General features: G+C 39.4%; 1 protein-coding gene across 1 annotated transcript; it reads left to right on the forward strand.

Moving 5' to 3' along the window:
- Nucleotides 1-556: 556 nt before the first annotated feature.
- On the forward strand, nucleotides 557-27,293 carry SNX7 (sorting nexin 7; the record flags this gene model as incomplete). Its single annotated transcript, XM_079535638.1, has 9 exons — nucleotides 557-724; nucleotides 5,759-5,941; nucleotides 7,593-7,703; nucleotides 8,025-8,189; nucleotides 8,925-9,126; nucleotides 10,673-10,872; nucleotides 14,125-14,211; nucleotides 20,878-21,030; nucleotides 27,213-27,293. 9 exons carry the CDS (start codon nucleotides 557-559, stop codon nucleotides 27,291-27,293), a joined length of 1,350 nt encoding a protein of 449 aa, XP_079391764.1.
- Between the last annotated feature and the right edge of the window lie 81 nt (nucleotides 27,294-27,374).

The following is a 27,374-nucleotide window of genomic DNA, read 5'->3' on the forward strand; positions in this document are numbered from 1 at the left end:
GTAAGTTTTGCTTTCCGGCTGGGCTTGCAACAGCGAAACGGGCCCGGAGCAGGGAAATAAAACCCAGGCACACAGTCTGTGCTGAGACACTCCATAAGACTTCCCAGGAAACAAACCGGTGGCTGCTTCTCCTAAGCTCAACACAGGACTCACCATTTTGCAGAGACCACCGCTTTCACCCAACACCCCCGGTGAGCAGATACCAGCGGGTGGCCGAGACCACAGTGATCTCGGAGAGACCCGGTCATACGCAGCCGTCACCCCCACACCTCCACGAAATCACGTACGGGCGTTTTGAGCGGCCCCCACCTTCCAACCACCTCTACAGGGACGCCCCGTCCCCGCCCGCCCGGGGCACGCGCTCCGCCCCGGTCCCGCCGCATCCCGCCCCGTCCCGGCTGTCGGGCCCTCCCGCCACCGCCTCTTCCACTCCTGCGCACTGGGCGCGCCCCGGGGCTGCCCTGGGCCGGGCCGGGGTCGGCGGAGCGGCGGGCGGCCAATTGCGGCGCCCCGGGGAGCGGCTCCGGTGGGGCCGCCGCCCGCGCTTGTGGGAAGGATGGAAGCGGAGGGCCGGACGCCGGAGCCGACGCTGCCCCCCGCCGGCGGGGGAGGGCTCGAGCCCCTCGCGGGTGCCCCCGGTGCGGCCCAGACGCCGCTGCTCACCGCCTCCGCCGAGGTGTTGGCGTTCGACGACGACGAGGACGACCTGGAGGTGTTCAGCAAGGTACGGCCGCGCCCAGCCGCGCTCTCCCCCGCAGCGGGCGGGTGCGCGTGGCAGCCGGGACCGAGTGGGGACTGGGGTGGCTGAGGAACCCCCGCTGCCGACGGGACGGGGTGGGACGGGACGGGCGGGGCGGGCTCGCGCTCGGCCTCGCTTGCATGGAACCGCTCTGCAGCCCTCGGCCGGGAATGCCTGAAGCGTGGCGGCCCGGGCATGGCGCGGGGCAGCGGCTGCTCTACGCGTGCAGACGATGCAGCGGCTCGGCGGGACGCTGCCGGGCGCTCCGCCGTGCTTCGGGGCTGCGCCGTCCCCGCGCCCCTTAGCGCACTGACCGCACGGCGGGAGGCCGGGAGGCGCTGAGCAGCCGCCGGAGAGGGCAGCTTCTGCTTGGGCGTCTTCTGTGAGTTCCTAACTGCTGCGTTCCAGGATGTGCGACGGGGAAAGAAACTGCGAGTGTCTTTCCTGTTTGAAAATGGGATATCCCGCTTCTTCATTGGGATCAATTGTTACTGGAATTAAAGATATATCTCCTATATTTCTATGGAAAAGAAGCAATTTTTTGTAAATGTAAATAAAAACCATTGGAATAAGAGTTGATTATTGGGACCTATTTAAACTGACTGCAGTAAAATCCTGAAATTGATGGATTTTAAAGCCAAGGGTACTGTTAGGTGATATAATGGGCAAAAGGTCAGGCTAAATCTTACCAAGTTACCTGTGCTTTTCTGAAGCCTAACTAGAGTTAACTAAATCACATTCATTGAACTTGAGCACAAAACTAGTGCTCAGTACTGTTAGCTGTTTCTCACCTGGAGTCCTTTTTCCTTTTCCAGGCAGGTGCAAGCCTGGGCAGCTCTGCATGCAGTTTCAATGCCTGTCAATACAGCATACTGACATGCTTGCTTGTCAAGCGTGATGTTCCTTGAGAACAGAAAACAAAACTAGTATTTCATATTACTACTCCTGCTCTCGGACAAACATCTGTATCCTTAAGTATCTTCCATGCAGATTCATGCAAAATATTTCCTGCTTATAGTAAATCTTAACAATTTTTACTGCATGCAGAATGATGACCTTTTTCTGCAGACAAGAATATTCTATGTGCAAGTCTTGGGCTCCTGCTTTTGGTGGTTGTGTATCAGCCAGAAATTGACAGTTTGCTTTCAGCTTCAATTTGAGGGCTGATCTTTCAAGATTATGAAAATCTGTGGAGGTGATTTGGGATTACAGCTTGTTTGCATGCATCCGTTATACGAAAGGGACCCTGACAGGTTAAATGTAGTTTCAGACTGATTTTTGTAAAACTTATTTGTCTGTAACACACTGTCCTGAGACCTCCTCATGTTTAATTTACACTGCTGTCCTTAAGGCAGTGGTGTAACGTGGGCAGGCTGAACGGGATGCAGAGGAAGCGCAGTGCTCAGTGCCTGGTGCTGCATCAACTTCATTTTTCTAAGTTTAGTCAGTGGAACGGACCAACTATCTCAATGATGAAAAATGAGGTTCTTAAAAAGTTGTCAGCCTCAATACCCTCAGTTATTACTCAAGATGTAGTCGCCAAGTTTTTATTGTATGAAAATTCATAGACATTTGACCTGGCAGTGTCATAACCATTAAGCCAGCATCCCGTGACATATCTCAAATATTACAGACTGGCTTCTTAACTCAGCAGCTCTGATAAACCATTTTCTGATGTAACCTGCATTTCATTTTATCCAAGTTTCCGTCACCATGGTGAAAGTTCTGAGGTCATTTTAGCAGAAGCAACTTCTCAAGGTTGAATTATGAGTCACACCACAACCTGCTTTCTTTCATGAGTTGTGTTGCAATACTCACCCTGGTAGTCCTCTTGTTCCTTGTTCCTGGTGCCCTCGCATGGCATTGACAGAGCTGGTTTGGTTAATGCTTAAAATGTTTTAGAGTTGGTTCTCTTCCATAATCACAGAAAACTTTCTTCATGGTGCTTGTAGGAAAGATGTATGTGCCACTGCAGAATTGCACAATTTTTTTTCTGGAACAAGTGGATCAAGGATTTGAGCCTGATTTAAAAGTTGAGTGTTCAGCCAAGGAATCTCTCTCCTTCTTTGAAGAATGCTCCAACAACTGAGCTGTTCTCCTACAAGACACCCTGCCATCATGTCCCCTGATTCCAGACCTGCTTTGGATCCCTGGTCTCAGATGCATGCTCTATGTTCTGCCTGATGGCGATAGTCTTGAGCCAAGTGTCCATGCTCTGAGTAGGAGCAGTGTTTTGGCAAACTCCAGGGCTTAATGGTTTCCCCAGAGAGCTGCAGGCTGTGTGCTCAGCCCACGTTGAGGCTGCTCCTACTGCATAAGTGTTTCTATCCCATATTAATTTTGGAGTCTTAGTGGCCAATTTCAGTCAAATGAAAAATTTTTTAAACCAAGAATGGGAACATTTGCTTGTTTTCTTTTCTGCCACAAAATTCCTTCCACCCACAACAGATACACAAAAACATAGTTCCAACTTCAATGTCATAGCTGTATAGAAGAACAGAAAGCTAGCTTTAATTTTTTTTTTACCGTGTTCTTTCAAGAACTGCTGGAAGTAAACCTGAAGTAAAGAAGAGATGTGCTTAAAACTCACATGCACTCATTCATATGCAGATGACACAATGGGTGTAGAGCAGCGAAACAGAAGACTTGTTTGTTCCATGGATTTTTCTTGTTGCGGTTTTATTTCTCAGATCGCACACTTGTGAGCCCTTGCATATAAAAACATGCTTTCCAGAACCTGCTTGTACAACTTTTAGTAGCAACTGAGGAGGAAGGAAACATGAAGATACTGGTGACCTGTAGGAAATTAGACAGCATGAAACACATTTACCTTGATTAGGCTTTGAATTGTCATTATTCATCAATGGCCATTCAAATCCCATGCATGCTCACATGCATTTTTCTTTCCCTGGAAATTTCTTGTTTTCTCAGTACTTCACTTCACCCAAGCACATTTGGGAAACTGTGCTCATTCTCCACATAGAGCATAGGCAGCTGGTGCTGTAGAGCAGAGAAAGCACAGCTTTTGTATTCATCCTCCACTGCTTTGGTCAGGGCTGACCACATACAGCACAGAAACTGTGGGCTGGAACAGCCTGAGTAAAAGAAGTCAAGTAACTGACAGACATACAGTGAAGCACCTATATAATAAAACCATCACCTTTAATCACAGAGTTATAGAATAGAAGGTCTGGTATATTAATACTTTCAGTGCATAATTCCCAATATGATTTTCTACTCCATATGTGTGAGAGTACATTGATAGATTCAAAAGGAGAGAGTTTGCAGTAGAAAATGAGGGTCAGAGCAGGAAAAGGGGGAAGAACAAGTCCCTGAGATAGTTTTGGCCCCGTTGAAGCCAATGGAAAAAATTCTTGCCAGCCTCAGTGACACCAGTCTTGTACTCTTCAGTCCCACATGACAGTACACAGCTCTGGTTTGTGTGGACTCATACATTCCTACTTCTGACATCTTACAGTTTTCTCATCAGCAACATCTGTTTTCTGCATGCTCCATAGTCAGCAAGGCACTACGAAGGGCAATTTTTGCCACTAGGGTTATCTTGCTTGCAGGAGAGCAGCCAGCCTTGTGAACGGGTTGCTCAGAGCAGCTGCAGGTGCCCCATCCTTGGAGGTGCTCAAGGCCAGGCAATTGGGGCTTTGGGTAACCTGCTCTAGTGGAAGGGTTGGAACTGGGTCATCTTTGAGGCCCCTTCCAACCCAAACCATTCTATATTGCTTATTCATTGGCTTAGACAAGCAATTGATTTTATTGTGTTGTAAAGCAAGTGGAAAGGTAGCTCAAGCGAGCCTGAAACAAGCTGCTGATGTTGCAGAGAATTAAGGATGCTTCTGCCTTGAGAAGCCCCCCAAAAAGAAGGCATCTTCCATTGCAGGTGGCCAGTGAGGTGTTGTGTGGGGTGAGCTCCTCAGCACCCTGCCAGCTGCCAGCAGGGGCCTGGAGCTGGTCAGCCTCCGGTGCGCCAACCCAAGAGGCAGCTGCTCATCCACGTGCTGACCTCCTTCAGAAACCTTCAGCTTTTATTCAATTTTGCATATCAGCTTCTTAAACTTTTCAAAAGAGAATGCAATTTTCATGCTCTGTCAGCTTTAAGAAGCGATTTCCCATTAGCTGGGCCCATTGCACTATGACCTCTTTGCTTTAAAAGAAGTGTGTGCATTAAGCATGCTTCCTCAAGCAGTCTTACAGTTTATTTTTGCTACATGCACTTCTATTTTTTATTTATGTCTTGCAGATTTTTAGGAAACTTTCTGAAAACACGGATGAATATTAAAGTTTGTTGTTCATTGAAATATTTCACTGCATTTGATATATTAGAAAAGCTACATAAAATGTTTGATGTTTCAAATATTGTGATGATTTTGTCATTATTTTAAAACATATATTATTTATATTATGCTGTTTTCCGTAGTTAGTGGATTTAATTTAATTAAGAAATTAAACACCAGTTTTATACTACATGCATACCTATTTAAAGAGTAAATTCATGTCTCTGTAAAAGTTTTCTATTTCAAATTCTATTCTAAAATATGTGCAAACTGAAATATCTGATTCCAATAAAAACTCAAAATTGGATTTTGTCTTGGTCTTTTAAAGTCATAATTTCTTATAGTACAGCTTACTAGAAATAACTGAAACTTCCTTAGTCCTGAAGTAATGCTGCAAACAATGTTAACAAAGCTGGTAATCAAACTGCACAAGTACTGGCTGCTTGTATTCGTAACTCATTTTAGCATCCACAGGCAAGTTCTGTTCTATAGCTGTGCATCAATTTCTTGTCAGAAGGTACCGTTTTGCTTTGATCAGTGCTAGAATAAATCTCATTCCTTGTATCCTCACTGAAGCAAATACTGAAGAGAATAATAGACTTGTCACAGATCATATAATTCTTTTGTCTGTCCTAAGTTTTATTTTAAAACTTACCATTTTAGCATCCAAGATGTGTTTGGTTGTGTATAAATATGTTTCAATGTGGATGTTCTCATGTCCTGTCTGCAGGATACATCACTGGCTGAGGTGAACTCATTCAGTCCTTCAATGCCAATATCCCCCTCATCTATGATAAACCAGTATAAATTTGAAGATGAACCAGAATTAAAAGATCTCTTCATTACTGTTGATGACCCTGAAAGCCACATTACAGCCATTGAAACATTTATTACATACAGAGTAGTCACAAAGGTAAGCATCTATTAGATGAGGATCAGGGTAAACCTCAGTGCCTCACGGAGGTAGCAGTGATAGCATTTTCAGCCTTCTTGTGAACCATTCTCTGGGTTACTACCCAACTGAAACTGTGCTCTGACTCTGCTATGAGTTATAGACCACTGTAATCATATGTAACTGTGCAGTTGATTCTGAAAACAAAAAAATCAGTGTAAGTATATACACACATGTATATTTTTTATATTGAGAAAAGAGCTGCCTTGCCTGAAGCACACCTGCTGCAAAGTCTTTCAGCTCCATTCTTCAATAACTGTAGTGCCCACTGTCACCTGGAAGTTTGTTTCCAACCTGCAGTTGCATATCATTTCCCAAAATTCTCGAGTGAAAAAGTAATACTAGCAAACAACATAGTGCATTTTCAGCTGTCCTGAATGCAAATTGCTTACTGGAAATAAGGAGGAAAGACAGCACTGTGAGACCAGCCAGCTCTTTTGGGGTTACCAGCAAATATTCTGCAGGCTGTGATTTAAGAATTACTGTGTTCATTTATTTGACTTTGAGTTCTTTTTAAAAGATACATTTAAAACCAAATTTTCAAATGGGAATTATTCATCTTTAAATAGAGAACTTATCAATTCCTCATAAAATATTTAAAGGGTAGGAAGAGAGCTATGTTCATTAGGTTGTGAGCAATAATTTTCACTTCATGCATCTTTTTGTAGATGAATGAACATCTTTTCTGCAGGCAAATATGGAAGGGCTTTAAGGTGGATTGCTTTTGCTTCTTTATCCCTTTCATCCTTCTTTATCGTATTTAATTAGAATGCTGGTTGTTGATGATAAAGTAAAAGCATTCCTCCCACACACCTAGAAAGTTTATTCAGTCCTTAAAAATGTTTAGGTTACAAGAGTGTGAGTGAGTTCTTTTGCCATGTGCTTGCGTCACACTGTAAATCTCTGTGCAACAACTAATGCTAAACAGTGCATCACTTTGCTGAACACCTGGGCTCTTTGTAGCTTGACTCCAGAAGATGGAGCAATGATAAAATCCCATGGTTTGGCGATTTTGCAGTGCTGTAATAAGCATTTTTTCTAAGTATTAAAGATTTGTTGGCGAGCTCTGACAAAGGGCTACAAAACTGGGGTTGATGGATTGAAGAATCCGTTAAACAACATGGGCAATGTGCTACGATATGCTGAAGTTCTCATGCGTTGAAAGCAGGGATTGTTGGATGGTGTCAGCAGGCCTCAGGGACATATGTCAGCTCTTTCTGGTTTTTCCAAAATGCTAAAAAATGGGCTTTCCTCACTCTTTGATTTTTAACTCCTTCAGAAGTGCCCTAAGTGCAATGAACATAACTGTGATTGTTAAAAGGGAAACATCACACTACAGTAATGATCAAAATCTTTTGGAAACACTGTCGGACTGATTATTTGAAGTCAATCTGTTGTGGGTTTTTTTTTTTTTAAGTAGAACTTTGATTTCTTGAAAAAATTATGTTTTATCTCCTAAAACAATTAATCATTGTGCTTTAAAAACTGCAAGCAAATAGCATGGGCAAACTAGAATTGTGTATGTAGTTTTATTCAAGATGTAAAACGATACTGTGCTTTTTAGTCACTATTCTAACTTCATGGACCTGTGTTTTCTGTTCATTGTTTTCAGACATCTCGTGGTGAATTTGACTCCTGTGAATATGAGGTCCGACGACGATATCAGGATTTTCTTTGGTTGAAGAGCAAACTTGAAGAAGCACATCCAACACTAATTATTCCTGTTCGTTTGCTAAAACATATATTATTTTTATTAATTTGTGTTCTAGCCCCAGCTTTATACAAAGGTGTTTGAGGTCTTTGTGGGGTTTCTGAAATCTGACAAACATTAAACTAACTTTTTCGTTAGTAGCTTTATATGCATGTGTATGTGATAATTAAAAATTCTGCAAGGGTACTTCTTATGTTTGTCTTTGAAACAATTTGGTTTTTATGTGCTGTTTTTTATAAGGTCATAGCTATGTTTTCAGCAAGTAGAAAAGCTATTATAATATCTTTGATACTGTGCAAGTTATACCGTATGTTTTTTTCTTTCTTTCCTTAGCCATTGCCAGAAAAATTTGTGATGAAAGGAATGGTGGAACGATTTAGTGATGAATTCATTGAGACTCGAAGAAAAGCTCTACATAAATTTTTGAACCGTATTGCTGATCACCCAACCTTAACTTTTAATGAAGACTTCAAAATTTTTCTTACTGCACAGGCCTGGGTAAAATGGCTTTATTTTTATCTACAGTTACATGGAACCACACGGTGTGTCAGTAGTGGTGTATGAGGAGCCTCCCTAGATTAGTACTCAACAGCATCCTCTGATGGCTTGTTACAGAAGGGTCAGAAGAAGATGTGGAATTTCTGGAATTTTCTTTCCCCAAGAAAGCCTTTTCTTCTGTGCATTTAGTTATCTTCTGTGCAGCCATAAGTATTACTGTATCTTCCACAGCACTTTTTGTTGCTGTGTTTGGATTTCTGTGGCAGATTCACAATACTATATGATGTATGTGAAGATCCGAGTTTTGTATTCAGAGCCATTCTCTGAACTTTAGGTTATTCTATCAAGATGTAAAAACTGTTCAAAAAAAAATAGCTGGATTGCTTCTTCCTGTAGGAACATTGTTGCTTTTCCCAATGCAATATTTACCTCTGTTTTCCTGTTCCAGAGGCTAGATTGCAAAGTAGTCAACTCACTGTACGAAACAAAAGGGTAAAGGTTTTCTGCCCCCTTTGGTCATTCTTTGTAAGAGCACAATGCACAATATCTTTATGTCTGTTCAGAAAATCTTAGAGTAAGATTTTGCCTCTAAAAAGACATCTGATTTGTCTTTTTTTCCATTGAGGTGTATGCAGTTTTTGTTTAAAAACAACAAAAAGCTTTAAATCACATATTATTATTTCTAAACAATTTAAATATGTATGTGCAAGTAAACACAGTACATTCTGGTTTTAGGAACTCTCCTCGCACAAGAAGCAGGGTCCAAGTTTGCTGAGCAGAATGGGACAGACCGTAAGAGCTGTAGCATCCTCAGTAAGAGGAGGAGTTAAAAATCGTCCTGAAATGTTTACAGAAATGAATGATTATATGGAAACGTTTAGTCACAAAATAAACGTACTGGACAAAATAGCTCATAGAATTTACAAGGAAGAAAGGGGTGAGTAGAAAACAAATATATTTTTAATGGGTTTAAGAAATTGGTATGTTGGCAAATGACTTGCTGTAAACAGTAAATTTGTTTTCATTGTGCCAAGCAAAATAGTTATTTCCAGCAAACAGAGGAAAAGGGAGATTTGTATTTGTACCATGTTTTCCAAAATAGTCATTGTTCTGGCAGATCTTCAAGTTAACTAGAGCAGCTTGGTAATAGGGAGGGTTTTAACACATCATTGACCTGCCAAAAGGGAACTTAAAAATAAGAAACATAACAAGTATGGCTACCTTTTTATTGTGCTTATTGGAGAGCTGTGTGACATTTTGTATTTTGAGTGGAATGTGAAGAGTCAGTTTTCTGTGCTGTCTCATACTGTTATTATGCTGTGTAGATTTTGGAACTCCATATGTGTCTTTTTTAGTTTCATTCTGCATTGTTTTGTTTTTTTCCACATGTTAGCCAAGTAGATTATTTTTTAATTTCAAGAGCTTTACTGTTGGCAGTAGTTTCTGTCATGGGAAACTGTGTGTGAAGAGTTTTAGAGAGAAGGATTACAAGCTCATACTTTTCCTTAAATAACAGCAGCCTGCACACCAACTTGCAACTCTAAATTATTAATTTTTCAAGCTTAACACTGGTCTCAGTCTAGGTCTGTTAATTACTGTTGATTCTACTGGTCAGCACTTAAGGGACATTAATGTGTAGAAGTTGAAGTGCTACACTGTGTTCTCTAATAACTGAGACTCAGTACTTTAGCGTGCAGAGCCAGATCTCAGCACATCCTTGCCTAGTTAGAGGGGTCTTAATAAGTGAAAATACATGTTGTTGAAAAGCGTTCTTTTTGATACGGCTCATTCCAGTGGAACTAGCTGGCCGAGGTCTTTAGATTCAAGTGATCAGCACCAAAATATTTCTTGGAAAACCTTATGAATTTTGACATGGTCCCAAAAGCTTAATAAATCTTCTTTCTAGATTTTCCAAATAGCAAAAGGCAGAGCACCAGTGTGCAGGGTGCACTGATGAGGACATGAAAATGTTCCTGCTTGTAGTATCTTAACATGTGATTTTCAGTTCCATCTTGCATGGATGCTTTTTTGTTGAAATGCGTTCATAGTAGATATTGGATTCTTCACAGCACACAGCTGTGTGTGTGTCCATCTTTGTTTGGATATTTCTTCATTATAAATTCAACTGTATTAAAATTATGCTTTCAATACATCCTGCTTTCAGGTCATATTCAGGCTTGCCCAAGCTAAGTTCTACCAAACATCACAGTGACTTTGGGGCCTTCCACAAATTATCTCTTGATATAGATGCACAAGAGAAGAAATTCTTGTGGCATCCATCTATTTAGATTAATAAAAACTTCTAAAGAAGATATCAAATACAGAACTGGAATGAACTTCCTTGTGTTGTCTGCACCTTTTGGGACTTTAAAATAAAGCTGCTGTTCCCTGCTGTGTTCACAGTAAATAGGAGATTGTGGTTAGTACCACTTAGACATCTGTTAGCGAACAAAAGACTAATCTGTGTCTGTGTCCCTGTTAAGAGTATTTTAATGAGATGAAGGAGTATGGCCCCATCCACACACTCTGGTCAGCATCAGAAGAAGATATAGCAGACTCCCTAAAAGGCGTCGCCAGCTGCATTGACAAATGTTGCAAAGCTACAGAGAAACGAATGGCCGGGCTCTCTGAAAATCTGCTACCAATCATACATGAGTACGTTCTCTACAGTGAAATTCTGATGGTAAGGTTTCATTAAGGATTGCTTTTGGCAGTATGTGAAGTTTGTCTTAGGCCATTGACAGATTCTGGAAGCAAGGCCGTAACTGATGAAAAATATTTTGTGGCCACCGTTCTGCTGTTAGTAAATGTGCACGGCAGGGGGATGGCTGTCTGTTAGCAGAGAATCTGGTTTGTCCCATTTTCCTGATTAACAATCAGGCAAGAGGCACCCATTTCAGACAAGAACTGCTTAGTAGTTTGTGTGGCAGGGAGCCTGTGGTAGCAGTACCAAAGTCTGGTTTTAGAGCTGTGTGTGGTAGGGCTGGAGCACAGAAAGGTTCAAGGAAAAGCAGCTTAGAAAGACCTCTTCTGACATTGCTGAAATATGCAGTAACAGATTGTGCGGGGGAGAAGGAGTGGAGAAGTTTCTCCTTTTCTAGGAGATGTTCCTAAATTACTACTTCTTTTTCTAGAACAGCAGGGAGCTTCCAGTCCCCGTGTCACAAGCCTGTTTTAGTCTCTGCCATAAGCTGATGCTCTCGGTTCCCTCTATGGATGTATTTTTCTTACACTTGGAGAGAATATAAAAAATCTGTCCTGATTGATAATCAACATAATTCCAAAACTAATTTTAGCATGTCATAATTCCCACTCTTCTGCCTTCAGAAAGCGAAAAATGTCTACAAACACATCTTTGTGGGATTTGCCATCCCAAGGCAAGCTGCAGTATCCGTTTTTGTCTCTGCTCGGAACCCAGCTCACAGGGCAGCAGGAGTGTGCTACAGGCCATGCGTACAGCAAGGCCCAAGATAACTCAGCCAGCAAAGGCTTTTACTGGCACTGGGCAGAACACTGTCCATTTTTCAATAGTTTTAGCTTCTGAAAGTTAGAAACTAGTGCTGCAGTGATTAGTTTCATTGAAAGAGAAACCATACAAAATATTCCGTATCTCACAGGCTGTATTATTTAAATGTACATGCAGGTAGGTCGAGGTAGGTATTAATGTACTTAAAAGCATGAAGAGATGAGTATCTTAGCAAATTGCAGTATTTCCTCCTTCAATTCTTATTTTTCAGAACTTCTAAGTCTATTACCTGTGAGCCTTTCCATCCCTCATGTTATTAAAGACCTGTGTACAGCTTGGCTCACTTTTGTACAGGTCCTCCCTTTTGTGCCTAGCAGGGAGATTTCTCTGTATAAATCACAGAATGACACCCTGGCTCTTACTGCATAAAGTGGCAAGTTTCTGTTGCTCATTGCTTATTTTGTTTTCTTTGTTTTCATTTTATTTCTGGTTGCAGCGTCCAAGTGCTTGCAACACAATGTTAAGTTGCCAGAGGATTAATGAGGAAAGTCTTGCTCCTCTAGCTCATTCCTGTTCAACCACTGCTCTTTTCCTTTCATTCACCATGAATTTCTTTTTCCTATAACTTACTTGCCTCTCACAGTTTGGAGAGGGGGCTGCTCATATTAAAAATACAACAGGGGAAGTCACACACTAATAAAACCTGATTTCTGGGGTGTCTTTAACCCCTCACTGCAGGCACCTTTATGTGCTGCTTCACTAACATAATTGGCATATGTGCAGAAGGTACAATGGATTAGACTTTGTATTTTCCAGTGCTGTGAGTTTAGCTGAAAACTGAGGGCAGAGATGAATTTGTAGCTAAATATTTACATCGAGACAGGCTCCTTTCTAGCTGACTCACAGCAGAGGCAGAGCAAATCTGGAGAGTGTAACTCTGTCCCGCTGAGCTTCAGCATATAGATTGCAGCAGTAAGTTAGCTATGGGTCCACATGCAATTATTTGAGGATTTTTGTGTCAGAATAGCATTAATTATACAAAATATTATAAAAATATGATGATATGTTTATAAAACACAGTCCCTCTATTTGCATTTGGAAGTCAGAACTTGCCTATGGTTGTAACATACCAATATTAAAATCATTGGGTTTTGTCTTATAATTTAAGGAGTATTTGTGATAAAATTTAGCATATAATCAAAACAATAATTTTTTAAAAGGGCAAAAGAAATACAAAAACAGAAAAAAAGAAAAATAAAGCATTTGTAACATGATGGACAGCTCTTCCAGACCTATTTATTTTGTTTCTGTGCTTACAGCTAAACATTTTCTATATTTATCTAAACAAAAGATTTTTTGAGCTACTGAAAGGTAGATTTATGTGAGTATATACTGCCAGTGTATTACTCAGAGCTGTCCAAAGTCAGGTTTACCAGGCTTTTCTAGTGAATATCTGTTCTAGAAGAAATATTGAACAATTATTTAAGAATTCAGCTCCTATTTTTTTATTCCATTTTTTATGTCGTTTGTGTTGAACTGAGAAGATATCAGAAAGAACACAGTCAAACAAGACAGCTAGAGAAGGTAGAGCTGCTTGGGTCCTCTGCTGGTTCAACATGCCCTATGCTAGAGGTAGATACTGGAAATCTGTTAGTTATATGAAGAAGTAAAATCAGTTGCAGCAAAGTAGTGTAAGAGGAGGTATTTTAGATTTGTAATTATATTTGTCCTTCGTTTGATTATTTTTTTAAAAGAACTAATGCCTTCTGTGAGTTAATCACACCTGAGTGTACTTCTGCAGATGCGGAAACTCAGGTAAAGAGAAATGTTCAAGACTTGCTCAAGGTCACAGAGCAAATGAACATCAGAAATAAAAATTTAATCTGTAATACCATTCCTGTTTAGTAGTCTAACAACAAGTAGCATTTCCTTCCCTATCTATTTTGACACTATGCTAAAAATTCAGTACTTGTAAGGCAGTTTTACAGGAGGAAATAATTTCATACACTGGAAATAAGCACATATATCAAAGTTACTATAGCTACCATTTTCACGATAATTTTATCTGATTTTACTCAAGTAGAGTTCAGTACTCAAATAACTCAAACAACATACTTTGGATACTGGGTTGCACAAACTCATGTTGCTTTTTCAAAATGAATACATGGTAGGTTGTGTTGATATGAAGTTAATTGCTACTGCTGGTTTCTTCATCCAGTTAGCAGTGATACCTATATGGCAGATTCCTGGACTTTTGACTCACTAAGACTCTTAAAAAAACATGCAAGATAAAAAATAGATAGAAATAAGTATTCACTACATGATTTTGAATTGCTTTTTAGGAAAGTACTTGTATCATGCCAAAGTTCTTAAATTGTGTCTTGTTTAATTTATGTTGTGTGGTTTTCTGAATATATTCACTTTGTCTTTCTTCTTTTTGTATTTATGTATTTATTTTTTTATATTAAGGGTGTTTTGAAAAGGAGAGACCAAATTCAAAGTGAGCTTGATTCCAAAGTTGATGCTTTAGCCAATAAAAAGGCAGACAAGGATCTGGTGAGTATGTCTTTGTACAGAATGCTGAAATATTCCAGGCCTTACTCTAATTGCAGAAAGTGAATCCCCTGAACAATGCATGTCCTGTGAAGCCATGCACTGTAACTGTATGGTGTCTCTGTGTCCTGTACTTCCTCTGGGAAACCATGGGACTTTGTAGCTACACATGCCAGGCAAAGGCAACCTTGAGAAAAAAGCAAAACTTCAGTGGATAGGCAGCTACAGCAAAGGACACACTCCCAGTGGAGCATGTGTTGTCAGTGCAGGTGGCACAGCAGCTTATTTTCAGCATTCTTCCACACTGAGAGTTAAAGTAAGACTTGCTGCAGTGCTATTGTGGCTGCTGCTCTGTTGACATAAGAGAGGAATAGGAGGTAGAAAAAGCAAAGCCATTCATGAGACATATTTAAAATGAAAATTTCTTGATCCTTTCTTCCAGGATTGGTTATTTTTTAGGATATTTTTTACTAGCTGACACCTTCATTCTAATGCAGTCATACCTAATTAGCACATGGACTTGAGCATCCTCAAAGCCATCACCAAAGCTCAGCAGGTTGAGTTTGCACAGCCTCAGTAGCTTGCCTTCCTGCCACTGCCACCAGCTTGCTTCTGGTCTTGGTCAGCTTGTGTGCAATGCAGCACAAAGCAGTGCTGGTCTTGGGATGGTTTCCCACACTGCTCTGCTACCACCTGTGCACATTGCAGATCCGATGAAGAACAGAACTGGCATTTTGAAAACTTTATTTTTTAGCTCTAACACCTAAATAATGTCCTCCAGCTGTTAGCACCAAGTATCATACAGTATAAATAATATATAAAAATGACTAATAACTAGTGATTATTCACTGCAGCTTTTTAGTACATTGAAGAAGGTCCTTGACATTTCAGATATTTTTTATTAGTTGCTGCAATTAGCTTTCATGTAAAGATGTGCCGTTTAGATACCTTTTGGCAGTCGAGGTGTGTATTTTCATTTGATTTCTTGTCAATTAAAAGAACAAGTAGGAATATATTATTGCTATCTGATATCTGTGATGTCTGCACTGTATTTCATAATAATTTGCCTCTGTATAATGCAACAGCCAGCAAAAACTTACATTTTTTTCCTGAAGCAGAAATTATTTGCTTACACTGTCCTTTCATTTTACTGCCTTTCTACTCTCTTATCTGTTTTGTTTCTCTTCTTCTCCTGCTGCTTCTCCTGTCCTTAGTGTGGGACACAGTTTGCAGCAGGCTGGGAGCTGGGCAGCAAAGATGGGTCTTGGTCCTCTGCTGCCTGTGGTTGCCAGCAAAGCCAGCAGATTGCCTTGCTGCCCTTAGATTGCACAGGCTGACCCGCTGCCCACTGCCCGCTCCCCACCTGGCCACCATGTTCTTAGCTCCCTGGCATGGTGTCCCCACCAGCTGGCAGCTGTGACCCCAGGCTGGCGGCTCCCAGCCGTCCTGCCTACCCTTGCAGGCAGAACACCAGTGCAAAAGGTTCAGTGGGTGCAGGCAAAACCTGTGAATCTGAAAGGCACGAATGGTGGCAGCCTCTGAGCAACACAGAGAGTGGAGGATGAAGGAGAGCAGGGGCTCGTATGGTTTCCTTGGCTCGTATGGGTTATGGGGATGTGTAGGGGTATCACCACATCTGGGAATCAGCCTGTAGGACTCAGAGAGGTCACTGGCTGCCAGGAGAACCATTTCTGCTTTTTGCTTCTAAAAGTTTATAGGGAAACTACAAACTACTCTTTGTAATAAATTAACAAGTTTCGTAACACTAACTTCACATTTGTAGGAATCAGCAAAGACCATCTTCAAGCAAACTTTTACTTCATTATTTCTATTCTCAGTCTATCTACAAAATATATGTATCTATGTCCTGGCCAATTAACTGGTAAGTGAGGTCTCAAGCTGGCTGTATCACGGATCAGCTCTCTTAGTTGCACTGCATGTGAAGATAGAGTACATATTAAGATCTTCATCTGATCAGAAGACATGTTATAGGTCATTGCTCAAGTTATTTGTATACAGTTAGTTAAATCAATTTTGCATCAATATTGCATCCCTTTTATCAGTACTTCCCATCTGTATAGTTTGTTGCTAAAAACAGTTGCATTTGCACAGAGTGACTCAGTGCTCAAATGCAGTTCATAAAGCTTGGTTAGCAGCTTACTTATAGCTTATAATATATATAATAATATTTATTATATTATTATATATAATAATATTTAATATATAGCTTACTGCTATCTACCAGTGTCCAAAGGACACTGCCTGGCAGGACATGGCCTTCTAAGAAAGCATTTCTGGTATAATCTGATGGAGTCCTCAGACAAGATGCTGGCACTAGGTTTTCTTCAGCTGTTATAGACAAAAAGGAATAATTTTCCCTTTTGCATTGCATTGATTGTACTATTGATTCGATACTGACAACTTTGTGCTCCATAATGAGATGTTTGTCCTTGCTTCCACTGAACCTGGTCATTTTAACTGTTCCTGCATTTCCTTGGTACCGCTGTGGTAAAACCCTGTGGGTTGTGTGGTTACCCAGATGTACAGATCTTTGCTTTATCTTTCCAGCCTCTCTGTTTCTTACTCATTTCAAAAAATGCTGAGATCTTGACTCTTCTTACAGTCTCATCAGAGCAGCAAAGCAGATGTCTGTTAGTCTGATCATAAAATCCTGTCTTCTCTAATTGAGTGGCGGCTGCATCCTGCTGACTTTTTTCTTCATTAGAAGTGGAAGATTTTCTCCATTAATGGTAGCTTGGCCACAGAGACTTTTGCACTGCTATTTTTTAACTGTTCAAGTAACTTCTCACTGTTTTCTGAATCTGTTTTTTGCTGTTTTTTAATTTTTATTACATGTTGACTTATTTTCCTGACACTTCTATCCAGACTGCTTTCAGAATGAGAGGTTGGAAAAAAAGCCTGAAAACAGAGGTGCTGTTATTGGAATTGGTGTCAAATGCTGACTTTGGCTTTATTTGCACATTTCTGTTTTTAGACATACCCTATGTAGCTTCTAATAATCTCACAGACATCAGACTGGACTTGTCAGTGCTATCTGGTAGCCAGAAATTCTGCTGACAGTGACTTGCAAGAACTCTAATCTTATTTGAAGTATACTTCCACCGTAGATACGGAATCTCAGCATGTCCTTAGAGCTGATAAAAGGCAGTGAGATCTTTAGCAATGGTCACAGCAAACATTAAGTGATTTAGCAAGCAGGCAGTTATACAGCAAGAGAGTGCAAAACATTCCCAAGGTCAGTGCAGCTGACAGACTGTAATCTCAGATTAAACCTTGTAAGACATCAGGTTTATTGGCTAGGAATAAACATTTTCTTGAGACATGCTTCTCCTACTGGGCTTTTAGGACAGGTACCTGTGATGCTTCTAAAAACCCCCAAATTATCCTCCCACATCAAAATGTAGGTGTTGAAGGTGGCCATTATTCAAAGTACGGAAGGTCTGAAGATTGTGATTTTGGATGCAGCCTCCTGACAGAGATTTTTGAGAGGGGTGTTTGAATGCCCTCCCGCTCATCTAGGCCTTTCTTTCCTCCAGAGCTCTGGCTGTAAAGAGGCTACCATTTTGGCTTCACTGCTCCTATGCTCTGTTCTAAAGGAGTAACCAGTGCCTCCTTCAGTGTCTTGGGTACAGATTTGATACTGCTGCAAGTACTAATGCTAATTCTGACAAAAGGTTGGTATAATCTGTTCCGACAGAACCTGACAGGTTTAAATGCCGACTTATGGATTCTGCTATTCAAGCTTGAAGTGAAGAAAAGAAATGCTAAATGCTGATGCTTTCACATTCTGAATGTATATTATGTTTTACTCCAGGCTGAGCAGGGTTAGTATGTCCAAGTGAAGGATTAATTCATGTAGTAGATACAAGGTAATGCTGTTTGGCATATTGAGATACTATATAATTTTATGTCACCTAGCAGGTAATTTAGCTATTGCTGCAAGTCCCTTTGGCTACAGGTCACCCTGTTCATGTCTGGTAGCCTTCTGCCCTGGCAGGCCTGTCTTACTGCTTCTGTCCAGTGGTACAACATCTGGTAAGCACCATGCTGTCCTCCTGCAGGAACCACTGATGTAAGAATTAATTTGTTGCTCTAGATGCCTCAATGAGGTCAGTGTAAGAAAATGGATTTAGGATCTTATTTAATTTGTAGGATAAATTGTAACAATGTAAACCTTATAAAACAAGTACACACTACATGGATGTACTTGTTCAGAAACCAAGCCACTTGTTGATTTCTGCTTTCAGCTGAAGAAGATAGTATGTATGTTTCTTTTCAGCTGTGAAAAAGTAGACTTTAAACCTTTCTAGTTGAGATGAAGAAGTGTGGCAAAACTCTGTCTTTAGACCCTAACTTCAGCCCCCACCTTGATACACACTGGGGGGCTTTAGAGGGTGATGCTTAAACTGCATATCCAGGCGGATATTTTGTAGAACTGCCTGCCTGCCACATCACACTGTAGTTACACCATGGAAGAAAACTGTAGTTCCTAGAAAAGGCAAGACAAAAACAAACAGTAAAATAAATGCCTTAAAGATACAAAGGTCAAGATAAAGGGAAGATGATGATACTAGGACTTTGAAACCGGATTTCTTTAACCATGCAGTCTAGCTCATTTTTATATAAGAATTGTTTTTTCTTGCAAAAGCAGGAAAATGGATTCAACTGCCTTTCTTACTCTAAATCATCTACAAATAGTCACTATTTTCAGTATTCTGTGTGCATTCATTTTTAGTGTTAGAAGGAAAGGCAGTTAACTTGGGGCATGCCCAAGATACCTAATCCAGTTGCCTGCAATATCTTTAAAGGTAATTTCCCCATATTTAATCTTTGGATTAACCTTTTCATGTTGAATACGCTGTTGGTAGTTGATGAAATTACTCTTGCCCATAGTTTGATTACTGATTTAGCTGGATAATTGAACTTTAACTTTTCGGTAAAGTAGAAATAATATTTTTTTCATTTTCTTCTTAAATAGTGCCCAATATTTTATGAATCTAGAAATGTGGCAAGGAAAGTCAGTGTAGAAATAAAGTCTAACTAAAAATGTTTATTCCTCTCTGTATCGTGGAGTGTTGGAAAAAACATTTGGTTGAAATTTCTTTCATTTTTCCTAGCTACTCTGTTTTTGCCTAACTTGAGCATAAGGATTTTATTTTGTCAGACTCTGAGTTGGTTTTATACTGATTATATGGACTGTGAACAGGACTTCTGAGCACTGAATAGTGAAAATGTACACACACAAGAGTTACTTGGTTAAAACATATGTCTCTTCTTCACAACAGTCACACAAGCAATGTGTATGAGCTGTCATCTTCCCCTGATACCTCCAATTTTAACGATTGGGCTCAGGTTCCATCTCTGTTCCAGACAGAGTTGCTCAGTTTGTTTCTGCTATTTGCAGCACCTCCAGCTATGGCACCCTCTCTGTATGGTTGGAGCTGAAGGCTGTGGACCACAGCTTTCCATGTCCTTTTCTGAAGCCTGGTTTTCTTGCAATGTGTGAATAGCCTAAGCATTCCTTGAAAGTCTTATAGAAGACTTGGAAGTTCCTATCAATGAAAGCACCAGCTCTGTGGCACTTAACAGGAGAGCTATCCAACTTCACAGAGAAGTTGTATGATGAAAGAGCACTCTGCCTTATAGAAAAGTAAAAAGAATAAGAGGAAGATGTACAGTACCTGAGTTGCAATGGAAACGATATAAGGAGATCAGCTTTTTCTGCTTTATGATCCTTATAGATGGTGTTTGTGCCTGACCTCCCTAGGTTTGCTTCAGACAGATGCTGTGCAGTCCTAAGGCATTCATTCACACTGTAGCTGCAGAAGATTTGTCTCATTCTGCAACTGGGTGCCAGCCAGCACTGACACAGCTGATTAGCAAATGACAATAGGTACAAAATCAGTGACAGGACTAGAAGAGTCCCTAGAGAGAGGCCCTTTGTCTGTTTCTAATTCCCATTAGCTTGGAGTCACTTTGTGCATCTCCAGCAATTAGAGGAAAATAATGGCTGCATAGCAGCTGCCTTCAAGTTTTTGATTCTGGATCTCTCAAAAAGTCCCTGCTTTGCTGAAATCCTGCATTTTAAGTTCTTTCTCTACTTTGGTGTTTCTCGCTCCCTTGTATGGTCACGCCAGGGTTAGTTCCACACCAAAGGATTGCAAGGTGATGGGCAAGAAATCTGAGTATAATTTCTGCTGTTTTCCCCCCCATTCTGATTTCTCCTGAAGTCACCGAAAGTTCTATCAGAATTTCCTCAGTCTTCTGGCCAAATCTCATTTGTAAAGTTGATTTTGCTCCAGTAAAGCCCTTAGTGTTTTCCTTTTTAGACGCATTACTGTTGGGTGCCAGCAAAGAGGTGCCAGAGTCTGTAACTTCCCAGTCAACAAAAAATATTTTCAGCAACATTTTAGTTTTTGTCTCAAATTTCTGCTATTAATATTTCAGAAATTGTACTGAGCTATTCATTAGGAATAAAATTTTAAATCATTTATCACCAGGAAATGATGTGCTAATTTTAATTCCAACCTTGCTTCTGCAGTTCTGTTCACTTTACTGCACTACAGTCACTTGGTTCCAATCAATTTTAAAATGCTAACTCTACTGATTTTTATATTTTTATTTTTTATGTTTACAATTTGTATTTAGTTCTCAGAGGAGATTGGGAAACTTGAAGATAAAGTGGAATGTGCCAATAATGCACTGAAAGCAGACTGGGACAGGTGGAAGCAAAACATGCAGTATGATATGAGATCAGCGTTCACTAATGTGGCTGACAATAATCTCCGTTACTATGAAGAGGTAAAACCCTTTCTCATAGCAGTAGTTATTACTGACTGATTATTTCAGCAGAGAAATCATTGCATTGTATCTAAAGAATAAATGTTGCATTTTAGTCCAAACTTGTGTTAATTTCAGAATCAGTTTTTGTGGGAAGAAAGAGACCGTCTCCTTAAGTTGAGTTGTTTTAAGCAAAACATATTTTATTTGTACCCAAGTGGTTGATCCTGAGTTCATCAACAACAGAGGGCAGTCTTGTTTTACTAACCACAAGAATTTGGGAGATATTTTTGGGTTGAATGTCAGGTGCTATATTTCAGCTTGGAAGCCTTTTGCAGTGACTTTTGCAGTTTGTGTGAAGAAGCCCTCTGGAAGGCTTCACATTTATAAATTACTTTACATGGGAGAAACATTTAAATGTGGTTCCTTTTAAAACAGCACACTCAGACAGTTCTCATTGTTATTTCTCTGAGGAATGTGAACCAATCGGACTTTACTATGGTAACATCAATACAAGTTTGAGAAGTCAATATGAAAAGCTTATGGCACATTTTTCAAAATGCACAAATGGATACAGTTACTAAATCAAATCTTTTTATAATTGAAACTGACTGCTTTGGAAAGAAAGCAAAACGGTTGAGATACAATTTTAATTTCAGTTCAAATGGCATAGCTATCACTCTTGGTAAAAATTCCAAGTAAGGTATTCTAACCAGCAGAACTTGAATACATGTAACAAAATCTCTTAAGCATTCTGTGAAGTTTCTTCAGAGGCAACATGTTGCTTATGTTGTGCTTGTTTTGAAAGTATCCCAGTATCTTGATTTTTTTCAGACTCTCCTGTAGTAAAGCAGTTGCCCATCTACTAATTAAAAACCAGTATTTTTCACAGATATATGTTGATATCTGTGTCTTCCAGTCCCACGTTCCAATCTTTTTATGAGCTGTCCATTAGCCTCAATGTAAAATCAGTGCCCTGGTTTTACAAATCATTTTGTTAGAACATAATTGAAAAGACAGAGCTCTTGATCATCAAGTCTAGTTAATTAGGATGCAGCCTGTGAGATGTGCGGACATTGACAATCTGTTGTTACATATGAAGATCAAAATATTTTCTGAAATCAGGCAGCAAACTTTTGGCATCCTCTCACATTTTTTACAGCTACTGATGATCTCTGGTTTCTTTATCATGAATACGTCTGTTAAATCAGTGCTAAATATATTGGAATACTTTATTCATGAATGATTAGCTAAATCAAACCACAAAAATAATTCTTTTTGTCTCTTTCCTGTCTAAAAATGCTTTTCACTGAATTAGAGTTTCATTTCAGGATGTCAAAGCTCATAGCATACATGAAATTATTATCACTAAGTTAAATATGTGAAAAATGGTTCAACTGTTTCCACAGGTACCAATGGCTCTTTTTCAGTAGTCTCTGAAATACTGGACAAGTCAGTTTACACTGAGACATTGTTCTTTGTTGGTGCTTTTCTTGAAAACTTTAAATGGTTTTCCTATTATGTCCTGAGAGATCCAGATTTTAGAAAAAAATAATTGCTGTAATAACAAACATTAGGCTACCCTGGCTGAAACATGAGGGCTCATCAAGTTTTGTTTCAGTTTTTTTTTTTGTTTTTTTTTTTAGCAGAAAATCATTATCTCAATTCTGGCATTCAAGAGAATTTGGTAAAATTAATTTGGAGAGTTTGGGAAGTTTTTATCTAAAATGTGGTTGTTTTTTTTTGTTTGTTTGTTTTTGTTTTTTGAGACCTGTTGTTATTGCTAATGTTTAATTACTGGAGAAGACCTAATATTACAAATGATAGGTCCTACAGTCCTGAATACAATAGGAAACAAACAAACAAACAAAACATTAGCATCTTCCTGTGCTTGCTACCTAGAGGTAAAACTTTAGGAAGGGACTCTCAGAAATCTGAGCATCAGAATATGATTCTTATGCTTTCCATTAAAAATGAAGTCCTACCTTTAAGATAAGCATTTGAGTAAGAAGTGTTCCTTTGTTTCTACAGCTATGGAATCTCACTCTCTTTGAATCTCTCAGTGTAACAGACACTAATTAAAGCCCAATGTTTCAAGTTTATGGGGTGCTTCTGTGCCGACCTATGAGAACAAAGTCTTTCCTGTGATACTGTACAATCTGCACAATACATCTGCATATGATGCCATTTAACAGCCCAGTATTACCATGACTGAGCAGTCACTTGCAGTTCCTGTAGTTGGTCTCAGGAGTTCATGAAGTTTTCTTCTTTCTCTTCCAAAAAAGAGTTGAATACATGCTAAGTCTCTCCATATGCAAGATTTAGAACTTACTGTATTTAAAATGAGTGTAATTGCTTTGCTTAAGTAAGAAGGATTTTATGAAAAAAGAAAAGAGAAGGTTTTAATTTGAAATCAGGACCTCTCATTCTGAAGAAGAAAACATCAGTTTGTTTGCCTTACAGAAGAATCCTTGACTGAAGTGTGTCTCAGTGCCATACCCTTTCATTTACTGCTTTTTCCCGTGCCCTAGGTACAACACAACGGCCAGAATTAGCACACCTCTTAGCTCATGGGACATACAATCTTCCCAGTGTTTGCAATCACAAACTAACCACAGGGCAGAACATACAGCTGAGAGAGCAGATTGTCACCAGGTCTTTCCATTAAGCTAGGTACAGATATTCTCCAGTGCCCTTAGGACAGAGCATTACTCAAACCAAAACAAGATACAAAGTTCTTGTTACTTAACTAGTGTATCTGAAGTCATCCTGGTTCATATTAGCCAACAATCCAGGCACCCAGGAATGTACTTTGGCTTCAAAGAACAACAGCAATTAAACATTTACCAATTGTTTTTTCCTCATGTTTGCCATAATCTGTAGGATATTTGCATCAAGGAAAAAGAAGTATTTAATTTTCTCAGCAAAAAACTTTGTTAACATATTCAGAGAAAATAAAACAAGACTGGAGTAAGCAGGAACACTGTCCAAATACTGTTCAGACACTGTAAATCCAGCAAATACACCAGTTTGGTTTTTCATTGCTTATAAGGCACTCTCTCTCAAAAACAGAAGACTTCATTTGCAGATTCTAGTCTAGGAAATGTCATCACGAAGGATATTTTTAAGGTATTAACCATGGAAAACAGGGAACTGGAACACATGGCATATGACACATTGCTTATGTTATCATCCCTACTACATGTTCTATTTTTAAATCTCCTTTTTAGTTAGATTAGATTTAGTGCAATTGTATATGAAAACCTCTTGCTGCTATTTCTAAAAATGGTGTTGCAGAACAGATGTGCAGAACAGTAGTAATCAGAATACTTTAGGTAAAATAGCCTATTTAAGTTCTTTCATTTTGTATATTTAGATTTTCTAATGTATTCTGCTGGGCTTTTACAAATAATTGGATTATGAATTTCAACACTATGCACGCACGTTTAATTTCCAGGGTTTGGTTTTTCTTTTTGTCTCCTTTCTGTCTCTTTTGTGAAAGTGGACATATCCTGTGTTTAGATCTCCATTTTCACCCTCCCAGGAGAACTCTGTAAAAGCATTCTGTAATAAGGCTGAAGTGTACATCAGTAACAAAATGTCGTTTACGCAGTTCATGCTTCACGATATAAAAAGCTTGAGCCTAAGGCACAGAGACCTACTTTTGTTTTGGTACGGTTAATTATAAAACTTGTCAGCTGTAGCAGCACTGTGATGTCTGACAGTGAAATGAGCCACCATTGCTCTTACATTTTTGAAAATGTGTTCTGGTTATATAAATGGGGATAAATTAAAATCCAAATAACTTGTGTAACTGAAAAAAATGCTCTGCATCCTTGTGTGGAAAGACTGTGGTAAGTTGTATCTATCTGGAGAAGCAACATAGTGTGACTGGATTTTAACATGTGTTTTGGCTCAGTGTTGCAAAGATAATAGGGATCCATTTTTATATTCAAGACAGTAAAGATGATGTATGTACTTTACCACACATTACTGAAATTCCAAAATGACAAAATATGAAGTTGCATAGTATAAATTAAACTGTGGCTCAGAAAAAAAAAACAACCAACATTCATTCATTGCCAACAAAACACTGTTCAAGAAACTGATTATTTCTTGTCTCACACCTAGGAAAAGCTTAGGAAAAACAGATGTGCCTTGCAGCTTTCTAGGATGGCAGTCCAGTCTGGGCTCTAGCAAATAGAAATCTGAGGATGAGCACCACAGTGAAAACACATTTCTAACAGCTGGCTTATTGACATATTTAAACCAAGAAGCCACCTTGCAGCTCAGACACCTCAGATAGATGCAGCTGCCACAGTGTCATATGAAGAAAGGGAGACTCTATTGAACAAACCTTAACGGCTTTCAACAAAAGGTCAAAAAGACCTTTTAAGTCAGAAGCCGTTTTGCAATATTTGCAGATCACTGTTCATGCTAGCTAGCGTTACTTTCACTGCTCCTCCCTGATTTACCATTGCAAAATAACATTTCTCCAAAAGGCCAGTGAAGAAATGCAGATTTCCTTGTGAGTCTTATCCAGTTACTCCTCTCTTTTCACAGTAATTCAAACCTTCAGTGTGCTCTCAGCATCACAGTGTTGTGCAGTGCAAGAAGCAAAGGAGATTAGATCTGTCAAGATCACAGAAATAAGCTTGAGGGAGTAGGTTTATGGTTTATGTGGTGTGGAGGACAACATGCAAATAACATGACATATCTGATAATGACTTTCTAACATGTCTGATAATGACAAAGGACCCATGTGAAAGCAAGTTCCTACGTACTTTTTCTTCGTGATCTCAATCAAGTAGATGTTTTAATCTCTTGCATTATCATGCAGCCCCTTTTTGGTTTTGTGTCTTCAGAGGCACAACTGCTGCCATCTTTTGTTAGATTTTCTATTGACGTCCCTGATCCTGCCTCCTCATACCATCACGGATTCCAACAACTACATTCTACTTCCATTCATGTACCTCCTTCATTTTGCTCTTAAATTTCATAAATTATCATTATTTGTGACTGTCAGATCAGCCCAATTGTCTTCTTGCAGGTAGATGGGCAGTAGTGCATTATTGTAGCTTGAATGGCTTATGGCAAGAGTTTTCACTTAGGAAATTACGATGTTTTCAGGGCTGAGTTAATTCAAAGTTTGAATTAACTGAGTATGCTGTTCAGGTTTTAATATAAGAGAATTTGTTGAGATTTTCAGAAGAGTTACTTATGAATATTTCAGATTCTTCATGAAAAAACTGTACAGTAAGAAGCAGATGAGCTGCATTATCAATAGCAATAAGTATGAGTGTGTAAGTCAAAGTTTTATTAGAATGTTTCCATTTCAAAACAGAATTATTGCATGAGTTTGGCTCCACTGTTTTAATGACAGATGTGAAATGGCAGAAACATGGTATGCTGGGTAACAAGCATCAGCACATCATGGGTTACCCAGCAATAGGCTTGCCATGATCCTCAATACTAACTTCTGATTTATAAAGGTTTGACAAGCTGCCAAAACTCATTTAAGCCAAATTGAACTACAATTCATTTGGGGATTTTTATTATCATTATTTTTTCACTTATACTGCTTCTAATAATATATATATATATAATATATTTTATATATATATATATATATAGTTTGTACAGTTATTAATATGTTTTTCATTAGGAGAGAAATACATTTGCTGTAAATATGGCAGTCTCCCCTCAGCCCCCTGCCTTTCTGGTCCCATTTCTTTCTCATTACTCAGGGGAAAAACAAATTATCTGTGTATTTAGAAAAAAAATGTTTTAATTTAACTTGGAAAGAATTTTGGGTATGCTATAGGAATCCACAGAGATTACCAAGGAACTGTGTGTGACTGTGCTTTCTATTTGGAGAAGGTCTTTGCCTGTAACTAAAGGGAGAGATTAAAGAAGAGCATAATTAGTGTTAGCATCTCCCATGCTAACACATACAATTACGATGCTCACACTGTGTGCTTGTCATTATGTAAAAGTGACCTTTACAGCTCACCCAGCGTGCTGGCTAACATTTTGCATATCACTGAGCTGCCTAGGAAACCATATTTTGCTATTACCATGGTCCCACAAAAACAGCTTGTGACAATGCATATGTACTCTTTTTCTGCTGCTTTTTCTCCTTGGCTACCAGTTTTACAGAAGTCAGTCTGCTATATTAATATGTATCTGTGGATTTTTTTAAGTGCCTTGCTACATGGGAGTCCTTCCTAGCATCTCAAACAGTGGATCATCATGGGGAAGAAGATTCTGAGGACAGGCCTTGAGTAATATCTCTGCTTGATCTCTACCTTTTCCGTGAAGTTTTTCTCAACCAAAGAAGTGCTTTATATGAGATCAGATACGTT

This window comes from Tetrao urogallus (assembly GCF_951394365.1).
Source record: "Tetrao urogallus genome assembly, chromosome: 5".
Lineage (NCBI taxonomy): Eukaryota > Metazoa > Chordata > Aves > Galliformes > Phasianidae > Tetrao > Tetrao urogallus.